Genomic DNA, 17462 nt, shown 5'->3' with positions numbered 1-17462 from the left:
TAATCCACGTCTTGCATCTATAGCTTAGTATAAATCTAATAATGGTTTTATAGACTCTCATTTTTGAGTATCTATGTATAGTTTTAGAGGGAAATACGTTTGATAGGGCAAAGTAGGTTCTGTTCGTGATCGTCATTCTATTTTGTATTTCTTATTCGTCCAATTCTTCAGTATTGAGTTTGACTCCCAGGTCAAGGTTTTTTGTTTATTTATTTCAAGACCGATGTTCTTGGCTTCTTTTGTAAGTTGTGTGTACGCATCTGCCGCGTCGTCTGTCCTGCATGACATGTTAATATCGTCGGCATAAGCTGCTCCTTACAAATGGATTTCTTTATTACTGAATTTGTTCTCCCGATGTCCATTTGGCGTATGACGTATTCAAGAGCCAAGTAAAACAATGTCGGAGCCAGCCAGTCCGTTGTTTTAACACACTACTTATATCAAATACCTGGGTTAGGTCATTTTGTATTTGAACTGTCACCATTATTGAATCAAAATTTTAAAAATAAAATAAGTAAAGAATAGTAAGAGTAGTGTTATAAATGAATGAATTGTGCATATCTGATTTTAACGAGTAATACAGTTACAATTTCAGCGATCTGAAATATTCGCAAATATATTACTTGTGGTTCATCGAATTCTTTCGCAATATTTAAAGAATAACAAAAGGGATTCCTTTTATGGATTCATTAATCGCTATAACCTAACTCTTAATCTTGATAAGGATAATATGCCCTTTATAGATACCGTACGTTTGATGTAGATGTTGTATTCCCACTAAAAACAAACCCAACTTATCGTTTTCTATTAATTTAAGAACCCCTCCATGAGCACTGTGCAAATCATTCAATTGATGTTTACCCCATCTTACCCAACCCTTTTCTTTGTTATAGAAACCCTATATGGGCGCCAACACTTGAAGTAGAGGTTGTTTACCCATCAATAACAAACTCGTTGGGTTGAGATCCGTCCAAAACCGTTTTCGATTTTGAGGAAAAATGTTATTCAAATAATGGATGATATTTGTTGTTTATTATCTTGTACTTTTCATGGTCATCATAGTTTACTTTGCGTTGTTGATACAGCAAAAAATGATAAAAAATTAGAGAATGCAGATTAGATATGAATTTTTACTTAGTAAATCGGGAAAAGCGTGTAATTTTGAGCCTGAAATCTCAAAATCTCAATTTCATACTTTTCTGAACTGATATTATATGTAATATTATATGTAAGTTTTAAGTTTTTAAAACTGCTTTGTATTTCTTATTTGTGACGTACAAAATGATATCAAACATTTATATGGAAAAATCGGTATTTCCTGCAACATGGAAAATTGAGTAAGTAAATTCGCTCGAAAAGAAACAAAGTTTGAAGCATCTTCGGAGTCTGAGAGCTATAGCACTACTTCCAAACTAACAGCAATCTTGGAAAAAGTTTTAGAAACATCATTATATGCATTTTATGTAAAATACTCTCTGTTGTTCGATTAGCAGTCTAAACTTAGGACATAGTGACTACACTAAATAAAGATTTTAGATGATGTTTATCGAGCTTCTAGAAAAATTGAAACGAATTATTTAAAATTCTTTAAACTTGATTATTATTGTTATCCTATGGATACAATTTAAAGTCGTGGGCGACACTTAATTACACAAGCCAACAATGAACATTTTTTTTTAATGAATTTGCTTTAAAAAATTGCAAAATCAGTGCTTTCACTTTTAACATTTTACTACATCAGTCTTAGACTTTTAAATACGTGTGCGGCACATGTTTAAGTGTTTCATTCGCGGTTGATTTTTCTTAATATAAACAGCGGTAAAAAGGAATAGAGTAAGTCAGGTTTACCACATATTTCTTAAAAATTTTCTATATCGATTCAGTCCGTTCAACTCTCAGGTCGTCAGTTAGTAAATCATAAAGAGATATCAAACAATGGTTAGTCGCGGTTATAAAAACATTCCTTACAGTTTTTGTTATATTTGTGGCAAGTTAGTAATTAAAAACATTAACAGAACGTTGTAAAGCAAATGTACTTGTGATCAGTTACAAGGTAATTAAATTTTGTGATTAAAATAAAGCTTGGGCGCCCCATAAAATATGTACTACAGAATTTAGAAAATTGTTAAAGAAAGGATAAAGAAGCGTTTAGATTTGCTTGTTCCAGGCTCCAAAGACCTGAGTAACCATAGTAACAATCTTCATTTTTGTATCTTTGATGTTGGTTACAACTTAAACAACAAGAAAGCAATAAGATTTCTTAGCCTCCATAAACCACCAGTCAAATTGTAAAAATTGATGGAGAAAGTTGGGCTTTTTTGGTTCAGACTCAAGCATGGACGCTGGTTATAGATAGATGAATATTTTCATGTATTTTCTTCCCTGCCTTGCATGCTAAGATTCAAATTATTAAGCTGCTAAAATATATCATCGAAATATTGTAACTTGAAAGTCTAAGATTCACAAAAGAAGGTTATAAAAATGAAGTTGTTTCATCTGTTCAAAAAATGCAACAAATTCTTGTTGTAGCTCTAATATACAAGTGAGTACTTTTTTTCTTTACAAACACCTCATTGTGTTAGGAGTCAATATCGGGAAAAAACTGCTCGAATAAACATAATTTAAGAAGTCGTGTTTTAATAAACAAAAAAAGTTTTTGGCCTGTGTCTTAATTAGTTTGATAATAATTAAAAATCATAATATGTTTAGGAATCATGAATCTGAGAGCATAAAATCAAAGCCAAAATTATATTTCCAAAGACCATAATTACCATTATTTATTCAAAATTTTCAAAACAATAAAGGAAGTCAATTTGATAAATACAGCGCAAATACCAAATGGTGCACAAAGCTTATTTTTGAAAATTAAAAATAGATTTTAACGTTAAACGAAAGCTAAAAGCATCCACTCTATATAAAATCAAGATTCGAGAACTTTCTGTTTGCGTTAAAAATAACCTTGACTACCTTGATTTTATGCGATTCTATCGTGACGATATTTTTAAAAGTAAATTAAGTCTATACTTAGTCATTGGCGGATGTTAACTATTATCTCAGTGGATTGTAGACTGAACGAGACCTGTAAGCACCTGCTTGGTCGGTTTAATAAAATGGCAACAAGCCGATTTACGTCAGCCCTCCTTGAACTTGACGTCGTCGTGGTATAATTTTCTGTTACAGCTACAGGTTGGCGTCATTGTGAAGGCCGAAACGTTCTAAATTTCAAATAAAAGTAAACTAAGGTTGGAAAAAAAATAATTTGAAGTTATTTCTTTTTTATTACGTAACTAACAATAAGCACAACTTTTTTCTTTTAATTGAAAGGAACGCAAGCGGTTGATTTATATATCACGCTATCCTATTTCAGTTTCTGGTCAGGTAACTTTATAAAAAAATTAATATACCGTTATTAATAATCTTATTTGTATTTTGCTGTAATATGTCAGCAACCACAATTTCTACATAGAAATTTATTAATTAAAGATCCGATTGATAAATAAGCTAACGTTTAATTTTAATAGGAGTGATTTTAGTTTTAATAACAATGTTTGATTTTACAGTTATTAATTTTATATCGATAAATCTGAAACTGGGTACGAATAAATAGAGCGAACCGATATCCCAAAGCTCGCTTTCTATCTCCGGGAAGAGACAAAAATCTCTTAAAAATTTTTTTTTTTTCGTTATTAATTTACCGGAACACATGTTTTCACGAGACTTAAAACTCTCGTGGTCGACGTCATTTCGGAAAGCAAACCCAAAGCTGATTCATCTCTCGCTATTTCTGGGTTCACTTTCATCTCCTGAAACAAACTCGATTATAATTTTTTTTTTATAAAAACCTTTTAAAGTTATAATTGTAGAAAGTAAAAATAATTATAATTAAAGAAAATTAATTTATAAATTGATGCATTTTTTTGTGTTAAGAAAGATTAAGAAAATATTAAATTATGAAGTTATTACTAACATTAACAGTAGTATTAGAACTAACACTAGATCTAGAACTAGAAACATTCGGGTTTAGCCGAGCGTCTCTTAAAACGGCTAAACCCGAATGTTTCTAGTTCTAAGTCTAGTGTTAGTTCCATGAAAAATATACAACAATCTAGCACTGAATAACAACCAAAACTAGAGCTAACACTAGCATTAGAACTAACACTAGACCTGGAACTAGAAACATTCGGGTTTAGCCGAACGTCTCTTAAGACGGCTAAACTCGAATGTTTTTAGCTCTAAGTCTAGTGTTAGTTCTAGTTTTAGTTCAATAAAAACATACAACAATGTAGCACTAAACAACAAATAAAACTAGAACTAACACTAGCATTCCTAGTCCAAGAACTGGAAACATTCGGGTTTAGCCGTCTTAAGAGACATACAGCTAAACCCGAATGTTTCCAGTTCTAGATCTAGTGTTAGTTCTACTATTACACTTGTCCCCCGATTTACACGTAAGATAGGTTCTGCACAAAACCGTGTAAATTGAAATCTTGGATTTTCCTCCCCAATCCCCAAAATGTGCATGATTCAGTCATTTATTTAAATACAACAAAAGTAAGACATTTTGGAAAACTCAAAATTGTGCTTAGTTCGTAAAACAACAAACATATGAAAGTAATATATGTATATCACATATTTAATTTATTTTACATCAGGAACAAAAAATTAAAAAACAAAAAGACTTAAAAATTAATTATAACTTTAATCACTATCATGACTTTCTAACTATCAATCTTTTCTTTCTGATAGGTATGATGTCACTCTCATCACTTGAGCTTTCTTGATGAAATTCTAGCTCAATGGTTGACGAATTAGGGAAGATCTCGGGTTGACAAGATTTTATCATGAAATCAGTAATTAACAATTGCGTAGGTGTTTTTGCTAAATCTTTATAGACTTCTTTATATTGATTTAAGCATTACCTACGGTCTCGCTGGAATCGCAGAGCTCGGTCAACATTTGTGTCATGTTGTATGAAATGGTTCTCCAATTTTCTTCCCAATTCAAATCCTACGCTTCTGATTCTTGCTGGGAAAGCAACTGATTCAGATTGCTCTTCATCTGAATCATATGTTTTTGTTTCATGAATCATCTTAATTAAATCATCTTCATTCAGTTCTTCATCAGCTATTATTTCTTTAATATCTGCCAAAATCTTTTCCTCCTATGGTATGGGCCAACTCAGTGATCTGCGAATATTCATGCTCTATTGGTGATTCATCATTTTTACTTTTAGTTGATTGTTTGATCTGAATACGTATGACAGTCCAACATGCTTAATTCAATCTAAAATTGTAAATTTCTTCCAAGCATCCATCAGAGTAAGAGATTCATCATTCTCCATTTGTTCTAAGATAAACCTGAAAGTTTGCTGTAATAAGAAAGTTGTATTCTTCGGTAAAAATACAAGCTTTACATTTCGTGTTCTAAATATGGACAATGACTCCAAGCATTATCAATTAATAGAAGAGCCTTAAACGTCAATCCCTTATTAGTTAAATAATTTTTGACATCAAGAACAAAGAAGTTATAGAACCATTCATTGAATGCTATGGCAGTAAGCCATGCTTTTTTATTAGTTAGACGGGAAGGTTTTTGATGTTTATTCCTTTGAATGAGCGTGGTGATTTTGATTTGTTAATTACCAATGGTTTCATCATATAATAATCAACGACTTTTCGCTACTTTATGACCACTAGCTGATTTATGAGTTGTGTCATAGCACTACAATTCGCAGTCGAACCTTAGCTTCCTTCAATTTTAGCTTCTATACTTTTGTTTCTCTCTTCTAATTTCTGCATACTAGCATGTCTTTTGCATCAATATCAATCGTCTCCTCCCATCTTTTCTCTGGCCTTACTATTGGTATCACTCCTTGCATTATTTCATTTATTCCTCTTCTCATATATTTTTAACCAATACATGATGCTTTCCCAATTTCTTTCTTGTCTGTTTGCTTTTGGGAGTCCATCTTTGACTATCCTTGGTAGTCTTGAGGCTTCCACACTCTCAACGTGCTCTCTCCATTCCCGTTTTCTTATGCAGGTCCATCTTACAATGTCTTGGTCATTTCTTTTATGGCATATTCTGTTAGTGATCTTCAGCTCCGCTGTTTTGAGATTTTTTCTGTGGTAGAATTTTCTGCTCTTGTCTTTGTCACGTATGTCATAACTCTTGTATATGCCGACCTTGCTTTCTAGAGACATATACTTGTTTTGCCATACTATGTCCCTCAGGTAACCTGATACCAATGCTCCTTTCGTTGTTTGAGCTATAACTTCTTGTTGGAGGTTCCAGATACTCGTAATATTGACGCCAATTACTATTATTGTGCCTATCATTTCTGATGGAATCTTCATTTTTTCTTATTGTGGCTTCATTCATGGAGTAAAATTTACCAACATCCGTTACTCTTTCTGTATTACGAGGTCTAACATTTGAATTTTAGTTTCTAATAAAAATAACTGTTCTTTTCATTTGATTTTTCTTCAAATCCTTTGCCATTATAGAACCTTAAAATATTTAGGCAAACTACAAAGATACCATACAAACTATAAATGTTGAAAAAATAAACGCACAATAAGTTTTGTTAATAAAATGATTCGTACTACACGTGCATGAACCAAATAGCTTTACTGTTGTGAAATACATACGTACTGATTCCCGGGATTCCCCTAAATGTATACATTTTATTGTATATATCTTACTATAATATAAATAAAAAGTTAATTAAGTTTTTAAAGAGAAAAGTTAAAAAGATATTGTTTTAAGAAAGTGATGTTGAAATAACAGTTAATTGAAAATTTTTATTTTTAATTTTATGTAAATAAACATACATAATTGTTCATTTTGAAATAATCATTAAACAAAAAGTGCCCCCGCGGTGTCCTTTTTTTACAAGCTTCTTCCGCGCAAGCACGACTTTCTCTCCGTGCCGAGACGATTCTTATTGCTTTTCTTTCTTGGATTCTCCGCAATGGGAGTTTAGAAACCGCAATAATCGCGCGCTTCAAAACGTTTTATCTCTTTCTCTCTCTTGTATCTGCCTTGTATTCTTGGCGGAGATTCCTTCTTGTAAAAGGTGCGAGAACGTGACCCGGTCTACGATTCTTAAAATATAATTTACTCGAATTACAACTAACAATTTAAGCAGATTCGAAACAACAACGATATCCATATAAGTAATAACGGGATTATTCTTAGAAGATGCTCTAGAATTAATAATAGCTTTACGTATATGGAATAAGAAAAAATAGGTTTTTTAAGAGTACTTCCGGTTGTTTTATAAAAGGAAATAGAAAATGTTTATGTTAAGATTTTTTTGTTGGATAATAAAGTTAAATTCCGTTGGATAATTTGCATAAATATTAAATCTCCGGCTGCATCGTTGCACGCAAACCAATTTTAAAAACTGCGTTGTTAATTGCTTTGGGCAAAAAAGTAATGTTAAATTGCTGTGGACCTGATGCTACGTGCCTCACGGACTGTAAAATTAATTGTAATTTGTGATAACGAGCTATCCATCGGGGTCTAATTGACTTTTTAAGAGCTTCTTTTTTTTTATTGTTACTACTTGAGTCTATTACTCAAGAATTTTCTCATTTTAATTCTTTTCATTAACTATGTTGGAAAGAATACATTAATATTTATTTTTATTTTTAAATCTTACGTCATATTTTTTAATTCAAAAAGGTTCTTTTTTTATTCTTTAAATCATCGTTTTAATTGAAAACTTACGTTTGATTTGTTTTTAATTGACTCATTGTGATGTTGTAATTAAAAAAAAAAGACTTGATTTCATTTTTAATAGTAAAATAATAAAAAAAATAGTTGTGTTACAGACAGTGTGAGGAAATATCCTTTTAAAATTTTAAAATAACCTTCAATTAATAAGTTCTAATTAAGAACAATTCATAAATATTCAGTTTCTATATGAATAACAAGAAAATTACGAAAAATTCTTGTTCTATATTTATAAAAATTGTTAATAATAAATCACGAAAAAAGTGATTACGAAATATTTAGCATTTTTAGATATAAACCATAAAATTCAAAAAATTTCCAAACTTTAGGATCAAATTTAATATTATAACTAGAAAAGTAAAAATATTACACGAAAATGTTTTAGATGAAAATTCTTTATAAAGAATCAGTAAAACGCAATCCGGAAGTGATTATAACCCACCATGATTGTTACCAACTTAAGCGGGTTTAAATTCGTAAACGTTTCCTATTTGAGACCTTTACCTATAAAATGATGTATATCTCAGAAATTAAAAATGTTGGACGACTATGATATTAATGAAAATTGGTCATGATTAATCATAAAAATATAATCCATAAATGATTACTTTCTAATTATTTCGCATTTTTAGATATAAACCATGAAATCCAAACATCTCTAAATTGACGTTTTAGGGTAAAATTTAATACTATAACTCAAAAAGTAAAGATATTAGGAGAAAATGTTGTAGATGAAAATTGTTTATAATGAATCAGCGAAACGCAATACGGGAGTGATTATTATAACCCAACGTGATTGTTACCAACCCAAACGGGTTTAAATTCTTAAAGAGTTCAAATTTGACGCATTTGCCTATACAATGATTTATAACTCAGAAATTAAATATGTTGGACGAGAATGATATTAATGAAAATTGGTCGTGATTAATCATAAAAACATAATCCATAAATGATTACTAATCGTTTCACATTTTGAGATATAAATCATAAAATCCAAGTCTCTAAATTGACGTTTTATGATCAAATTTAATATTATAACTCGAAAAGTATAAATATATGGAGAAAATGTTGTAAATGACAATTGTTTATAATGAATCAGCAAAACCAAGCAAAACGTAATCCGGAAGTGATTATAACCCAACATGATTATTACCAACCTAAGTGAATTTAAATTCCCAAACATTTCAAATTTGACGCATTTACCTACAAAATGATTTATAACTCAGAAATTAAATATATTGGGCGTGTATGATATCAATGAAAATTGGTCATGATTAATCATAAAAACATAGTCCATAAATGATTCCTTACTAATTATTATGTGTTTTTAGATATAAACCATAAAATTCGAAAATCTCTAAATTGATGTTTTAGGGTAAAATTTAATATTATAACTCATAAATCATAAAGTAAAAATATTAGGAGAAAATGTTGTAGATGAAAGTTGTTTATAACGAATCAGCAAAACGCAATCCGGAAGTGATTGTAACCCAACATGATTGTTACCAACCCAAGCGGGTTTAAAGTCCTAAACATTTCAAATTTGACGCATTTACCTACAAAATGATTTATAACTCAGAAATTAATTATGTTGGGCGAGTATGATATTAATAAAAATTGGTCATGATTAATCATAAAAACATAATCCATAAATGATTACTTACTAATTATTTCACGTTTTTAGATATAAACCATAAAATCCAAAAGTCTCTAAATATACGTTTTATAATCAAATTTAATATTATAACTCGAAAAGTATAAATATATGGAGAAAATGTTGTAAATGACAATTCTTTGTAATGAATCAGCAAAACGTAATCTGGAAGTGATTATAACCCAACATGATTATTACCAACCTAAATGGATTTAAATTCCCAAACATTTCAAATTTGACACATTTACCTACAAAATGATTTATAACTCAGAAATTAATTATGTTGGGCGAGAATGATATTAATAAAAATTGATCATGATGAATCATAAAAACATAATCCATAAATGATTACTTACTGATTATTTCGCGTTTTTAGATATAAACCATAAAATCCAAAAATCTCGAAATTAACGTTTTAGGATCAAATTATATTATACATAACTTGAAAAGTAATAATATAAGGAGAAAATGTTGTAGATGAAAATTGTTTAAATGAATCAGCAAAACGCAATCTGGAAGTAATTATAACGCAACATGATTATTACCAACCTAAGCGAATTTAAATGCTTAAACATTTCAAATTTGACGCATTTACCTACTATATAATAATTTATAACTCAGAAAGTAAAAATGTTGCGCGAGTATGATATTAATGAAAATTGGTCATGATTAATCATAAAATCATAATCCATAAATGATTACGTATCAATTATTTGGCATTTTTAGATATAAATCTTAAAATCCAAAATTTTCTAAATTGACGTTTTAGGTTCAAATTTAATATTATAACTCGAAAAGTAAAAATATTAGGAGAAAATGTTATAGAGGAAAATTGTTTATAATGAATCAGCAGAACGCAACCCGGAAGTTATTATAACCCAAAATGATTATTACCAACCCAAGCAGGTTTAAATTCTTAAACATTTCAAATTTGACGCATTTACCCACAAAATGATGTATAACTCGGAAATTAAATATGTTGGGCGGGAATTATATTAATGAAAATTGATTATTATTAATCATAAAACCATAATCCATAAATGATTACTTTCTGATTAATTTACATTTTTAGTTATATGCCATAAAAAGTACAAATCTCTAAATTGTTATTATTATAATTTATTAAATATAAATGTTAGGAAACAATGTTATGGATAAACATTGTTTAACTATAAATTAATAAGTAAAAACTGTAAAAGAGACGGACATAAAGATATTATCTGTTGTCACTCTTCGATGTATTTTATATAGGAGTTTTATAAGGTGTTTTTTTTGTATAAACTTGCATGTTGTATAGATACGACGTCTTTACATGTGCGGGAGCTCAAATCTTTATTCTATATCGAGCTGACTGATTTTATAAATCGTCAAAATGGGCATCTCCCCACAATGCATCTAGCTCCTCCATTGTTAATATTTCATTGTACAAAAATTGAACTGCTCTTTTTGCTATATTTAGTTGCAGGAAGTTCGAAAGGTTTAAATAGAACACTATTTTTAATTAACTTATCAGATTAGAAATTTTTGCTGCAAACTATTAATAGACCAAAGAATAATATAATAAGCATAACGTCAACAGTTTTGCGAATATACCTATCTCTTGCTTTACATCGCACTGTATTTATACGGTTTTGATAATAGAGAGTCAAAATAGAGCTGTTGTTTGATTAAGTGTGATGAAGTTTTAAAGCAGAAAGGTTTAGATCGTTAACAAGAATAGTCAATGTTGCTAAATTTGTACCAAAAATAACAATAAGAAAAATTAAAGGCGCCATTAAAAAGAATGCAATTAGATGTTTTACGAGTATGAACTCAATTCCATATATCAGAGATGTTGCAATACAAATATGGAAAAGCGGAATTCAATTGATCAATGCAATAAGGTTTTGAAGCTTTATGAAAAATGTAATAAGTTATGGTTGGTTTCAAAAGATTCAAACAAAGATATTCTTTTCAAAAAATTCTCTCGCATACACAAAGTATATAAAGTATTGTATATGTATATTCTCATGATTATATCTCAATTCATATTTAATTGCATTTTTATCAACTCAACCTCAAGAACCACAGAGATAAATTAAAAAATCACACCACAGGGTTTTATAGCACGAACGAATTGTTCTTGGTATGTGGAGATTAGATTAAATTTACTACAAAATGGTTTTTAAATAGTCTTGATGGCCCAATTAGTATTTGACACATATTTTTTTCAAATTTAGTATTGATAAATTTTACTTATGTGTTGTGATTAGAAATGATTCAGAAATTTTAATCTAATTAATTAATTAATTTTACATTTTTTTTACTTATTGTAACTACATTCACTCACTATAATGTGGTATCATCTATTTAAATCTGGCTTTAATTAAGCTAACTAACCGATTGAAACGAAAACGTATCCTAAAGGCAAAACTTCATGCGTAACGATCGATACAACAACACAGTTACAAAAAAGAAACCTGATTTGTTATCGACAATAACTATAAAGTCCAATCAAATACTCAATCAGAAAATTTAACTTTCTAAAACACGTGCAGCAACCAAACATTATAACAACAATTAAGAATTAAACGAATTTTGTTATCTTTACCTATCGGCGACATAAACAATTCAACAAAGAACTTTTTTTTAATTGTTCAATTGCATCTTGTTGCATCCTGTTATATCCTGCCCAGTCGCGTATCAGTAACCACACCGGTCATTAAACTCGATGACTCGCCCTGCATAATTGGACGTTAAAAGCAATGTTGTTGTTGTCCATTAGCTGAACCCGACCATTTTCTATGTTACTTAGTCGTACTTTTCATACTTACACGGTTAGCAGACGGATTAAGGACAATGCAAGACCTTGAAACCGCGTCTGGGAGTATTTTTTTCTTTCCATTCTATTATAATCAACCTGGTATTGCAAAAATTATAATTATAAGCAGGTTCATGTACAATTTCTTTTTATATTAAAAAAAAAAATTTTTGTTGTTTCAGTTAAAAGCGGAAGTGGAAATGTACCTACAACAAAAATCTCAAATAGAAAAGGAGCGAGACGAAGCCCTAAGACTGGTAAGTGTTTTATCCGTGCTTGTAATCTGAAACTTCGATCTGTTGCCGGCTTCTATTCCAACAAATACAAAAAAAAATTAAATCGACCGCACACAAACGTCATTGAACCTCAACTACTTCTTCTCTCACTTTTTCGCGGTGTGTATGTTACAGCTGAAAGAACAAGCCAGAGAATCGGAGTTCACCAGGCGGAAACTGGAAAGGGCCCGGCAGGAAGTCTTTCAGCACATGACGAAGATCAAATCCGAAAAGGAACACTTGGAAAGAGAGGTAAGTTATGCGTTACATTTAATCAAGGTTTTTTTAAAATTATTATTCAAGGGTTTTAACGATGAGGTCAATGTTACTACTTACAATATTAATCATTCAAATCAATTTAGTAACGTCGTCACGTTTTGGAAAAGTTGTTTTACGTGACGATGTAGTCATTTTTACGTGGTGAGAATTAGGTGAACAGATTTAAATGATGATTTCACATTGTGAAATCAAATTACAATAAAACCTCAATATAACGGACCACTAATATTATCTATTTAATACATCAATAGATTTAAATACTCGGGTTATTCCCCAAGTTGCTCTGTTTCATAGTTTATAGATAATCTCGGAGTGTTCCCGAGTTGTCCATACGATGTATAAACAAAGGACGGTAGTTCTAGTTAGATTGTTGTATATTTTTCATTGAAATAACACTAGAACTAATACTAGATCTAGAAACATTCGGGTTTAGCCGTACGTCTCTTAAGATGGCTAAACCCGAATGTTTCTAGTTTTAGGTCTACTGTTACTTCTAATGCTAGAGTTAGTTCTAGTTTTAATTGTCATTCAGAGTTAGATTGTCGTATATTTTTATAGAATTAAAAGCTTGATCTACGTGAAATGGAAAAAATATATTTCGAGTTGTAGAATAAATAAGAAATAAAAAAATTTATGGCAAAAAATTTTTCAAATTTTAATAGAGGAAGAAAACCGGGAAAGGAAACTGAATGAATTTGAGTTAATTTGTGAAGATTCTTTAGACTAGATTGCAATCTGAAACAATCAAGAGGTGAGGAAATGCGGGAAACAAGAAGTTTTTTAATCATAGACATAAATTAAACACTCGACATGATTAATGGCATAGTTCATCTCTTTCCATTTCTCATAGTTTTTGAAACTTTTTGCACCATAATGCTTTTCATCAATAAGGATTTTTACACATCCGGTATATAGATAAACATGTAACCCTTCTCCTTGGCAAATCTTCTTTCACTTTACTCAATGAAACCTTTTTGGCTGATGTGTGATGTTTATTGATTAAACATTATTCAGAGACGTCCTCAATGGAAGTGCCAATTTCAAAATAGCAATCTACTTGCTTAGGTTGTCTGTAGCGAGTAGCTTATCTTTAACCTTTAGCGAGCCAGGATTTCAGGTAACATATTGTCTGAAGAAAATGGATACAAAATGTACTTCATATGATATATTTATCATATACAAAGTACTGATAACATAGACCACCACTTAAGTGGTCCTCTAAAGGTTAAAGAGTAGAAACAGGAATTTTCCAGATAACATTACTCATCGTATCTAGAACACTTTATCACTGCAAAATTATACCGTTTTGTAACTCATTATACTTAAAAGTTATACTTATCGATCCGTAACTTTGTGAACATGTTGCAAACGGATTTAAGGGTGACTACAGGAATATTTTCTACAGATCTTAAATTACAGCGTATCTTAAATTTATAACATCTCATCTAAGGATTCTATAAATCGTAGTAAATGGATTGCTGCAGTACTAAATCGAGAATTTTCCTGTCAACGTTATCAATGATGTTATGACTTTGGATTGTGTTGAGATTCACAAAACACTTGAACTAGAAATATTCGGGTTTAGCCGTACGTCTTTTAAGACGGCTAAACCCGAATGTTTCTAGTTCTAAAACTATACAGGCTGATTCTCAACCTATACGCATAAACTTGGGGATTTATTCCTCATGACAAATAATGAGTAATAGGTGAAAAAAGTTGTAGCAAAAGGTTTTTAGTTTCCTAGATATCCGTGAAATTGACTTTTAAATCAATAATACATATAAGATTTTAAAATGGCTTGCTCAGTATTAACTTCCTCAGTATTCACTTCCTCAGATGCAATGTTAAATGCCTGTGTTAACCACTATATGCCATCCTCAGTATCAGCCAAGAGGACGACGTAGCACTCAACCTTGATTTTGCAATCATTCAGTGAATCTTTTTGATGCTCTCAACATTTTCCTCAATATTGTTCGCTCCGTACATGTCATTCTTCATCTCGTTACTAAATTTCACTATGCATCATTAGTGCAGGCAACTCTTGCAATCAGATGAGCAAACGACACATTCATATGTATGTAAACAGTTTTTAGCAGAAGATGAAATAAGTATGGTGATATCAGTTCTAAACAGATGAGATAGTTTGGTGTTACTGTGTAAGATGATTTCTGGATGCAAAGACTGTACTCTTTGGAGATAATATGATAGCGCTGCCTAAACCTCAGTATTTGATTGTATCTGATTTCGCAACCCTTGCTCAGTATTAACTTCGCTGACGTACACTATGCTTTTTAAGTGATCCCAAAAATAAAAATCAAGAGGATTGAAGTCGGGCGATCGAGATGGCCAGACCAATGGTCTACCTCGATCTGTCCATCTTCCAGGCAGCACCTTATCTAGATGTCGACGCATATATCGGACACCTATGAAACTAAAAATCTTTTACTACAATTTTTTTCATCTATTACCCATTATTTGTCTCGAGGAATAAATCCCCAAGTTTATGCGTATAGGTTGAGAATCAGCCTGTATTTTAAGTACTAGGACCTGTGGCTTTCTCGGCTTCTAAGTTATGCATTTGTATTAAAGAAAAGTTTACATTATTTTAAGAACTAGAATTACTACCTCGGCAGTATGGCTGCCTCGGTTTCTAAATAATATGGTATTATTGAAAACCTTGAAGTGCTGCCTCGGCTTCTAAGTAATATATATATATAATATATATTATAAGTAATGCATTTGTATTAAAGAAAAGTTTACTTGTCTGCCTCGGCTGCCTCGTTTTTTCTAAAGTCTGAAGACGCATCGTTAAACCCGAATCTTTCTAGGTCTAGTATTAGTTCTAGTTTTACTGTGCACCTATCCCAGGATGTAGCACTCTTCTTAGATTCTCGTCCTTAGTATAAATATAAAGCCACGTAGATTGAACTCAGCGATGTGGAGCTGTCCGAATTTGTGTGCATTAAAATTATTCATACTATTACTATTACTTTTAGCTATAACAGACACTCCCTACTCCGTGTTAATCCGTTATATCGAGATTTTACTGTATTTATTTTAAGTCTTTTTAAATTTATTTGGGAAAATTTGAATTTAATGTTGGAAACTTTTTTAGCATCTATTTGATTGATTAAATATTAGAGTTAAGTTAACTTAATGGATAGTTTAAAAACTTTTCCTTTAAGTGGTGAAAATGCTTGAAAAACGAGATCAAAGCAGGCTCATTTATTCTAATTTAATCTAATTATCGATTTAAATCGATCGGTACATAAAAAAAATAATCCGCTTTCGATTCTTATTTATTTTTTTTGTACCCATATGTTTAATGTTTACACACACTTAATTCTGCACCGGTTTTTTTTTAAAATTTTAATTCACGACGTGATAACTTATACTTTGTTGAAATTACGTACCGTAACGTTATAATTACGTAATAATGCGAAAAAAAAAAAGTAAAAACATGGTCCAGGGTCGCGATACTTTTTTGCATTGTAAAAAAAATCACACGCGGATTGAAATCGTATGGAATCATCACTATTTATAAACTTGAAAAGAACAGGCGAAGCGAAAATTGGTTTAATCCTAAACAAAATGGTTGTAACTGATTTACTTAGTACAAACAATGGGTGCTATTTTCTAGCTCGAAATTAATTTGAAAATTCCAATCTCGATGGCTATTTTCGCGCGTTACAAAACCCGATCGGTATTCGACCCCATTTTAACATTATTTAGGCGATCAATTTGCACATCACCAAACTTTCCAAACTAAAAAAAACAACGGTAAGTGATTTTTTAGTACTTAACGGGACTTTTAGTGTTCATAACAAACATAAAAAATGTCTTTATCATAACCTACATAGTTTGTACAATCATCATTTTTTAGTTACAACCGAAAAATTGCAAAAATAAAAAAATTAAATCCATAAAATTTGAAATATCCGGATTAAGCTTCAATTGGGTTCAAAAAAGCTTCTAATGAATCTAATTTATGGCAAATCAAGGAAAATCATAATCATTTGCATTAAACGGTTGTACTCTTTTGCTGTTTAATCATAGTATAAATTTTTATTCTTCTATTTATCCATCATTTTTTTCTCTTTGTTACTTCTTCATTTATTAGTCTAATTGAGCAGGAGAAATCCTAGTTGTGGCAAAGGAATAATTCTGCATTCAGTAAAATTCATTAAGAAGTCATAGTTTTTGCTCCTTAATCGCGTCTTTAGTTATTCCCACAACTTTTTCTGCTAATCTATTTGATTGACTATAATAACAGCTTAAAGAATCATTCCATGCACTCTCAAACATTTTTTATTATTTATCTAATAATAGTACTTTTGAATTAGCATTCTTATACTACATTATAATTAAAACTGCAAATAATTGTGCCTAACTAATCATTTTGAACATTTTTTTATAGATACTATATAAATATATTTTACTTATCTAATTTCATTCATTATTCTTGCAAACATTGACATAATACGACCTTCACCGTTTAAATTGATAACATTAATCAAATATTGTATGAGGTTTGATAATCATGATAAACATTGAGATATAAATTTTCAATGAAATGAGGTAACTGAATCAAGTACAAAAAATGATTGCGCTATTTTCAATTTTAATATTCCATTATCTATCCTTAGACATTTTACAAATGATCTGAATCTATCAATGCCATATAGAAATGCGAGAAAGTTGACTCTAGGCTACT

General features: G+C 30.5%; 1 protein-coding gene across 1 annotated transcript in view; it reads left to right on the top strand.

The window, feature by feature from the left end:
* The window catches only part of LOC111425754 (uncharacterized), a 38470-nt gene that overhangs the window by 11321 nt on the left and 9687 nt on the right, over window positions 1-17462 (top strand). The window contains exons 4-5 of the mRNA XM_023059985.2: window positions 12377-12451; window positions 12605-12721. Of these exons, the coding sequence (XP_022915753.1) occupies window positions 12377-12451; window positions 12605-12721 (192 nt within the window). The remainder of the gene's footprint in view (window positions 1-12376; window positions 12452-12604; window positions 12722-17462) is intronic.

This window comes from Onthophagus taurus, chromosome 1, assembly GCF_036711975.1.
Source record: "Onthophagus taurus isolate NC chromosome 1, IU_Otau_3.0, whole genome shotgun sequence".
Taxonomy (NCBI): domain Eukaryota; kingdom Metazoa; phylum Arthropoda; class Insecta; order Coleoptera; family Scarabaeidae; genus Onthophagus; species Onthophagus taurus.
This window is presented reverse-complemented; position numbering and strand designations above follow the sequence as displayed.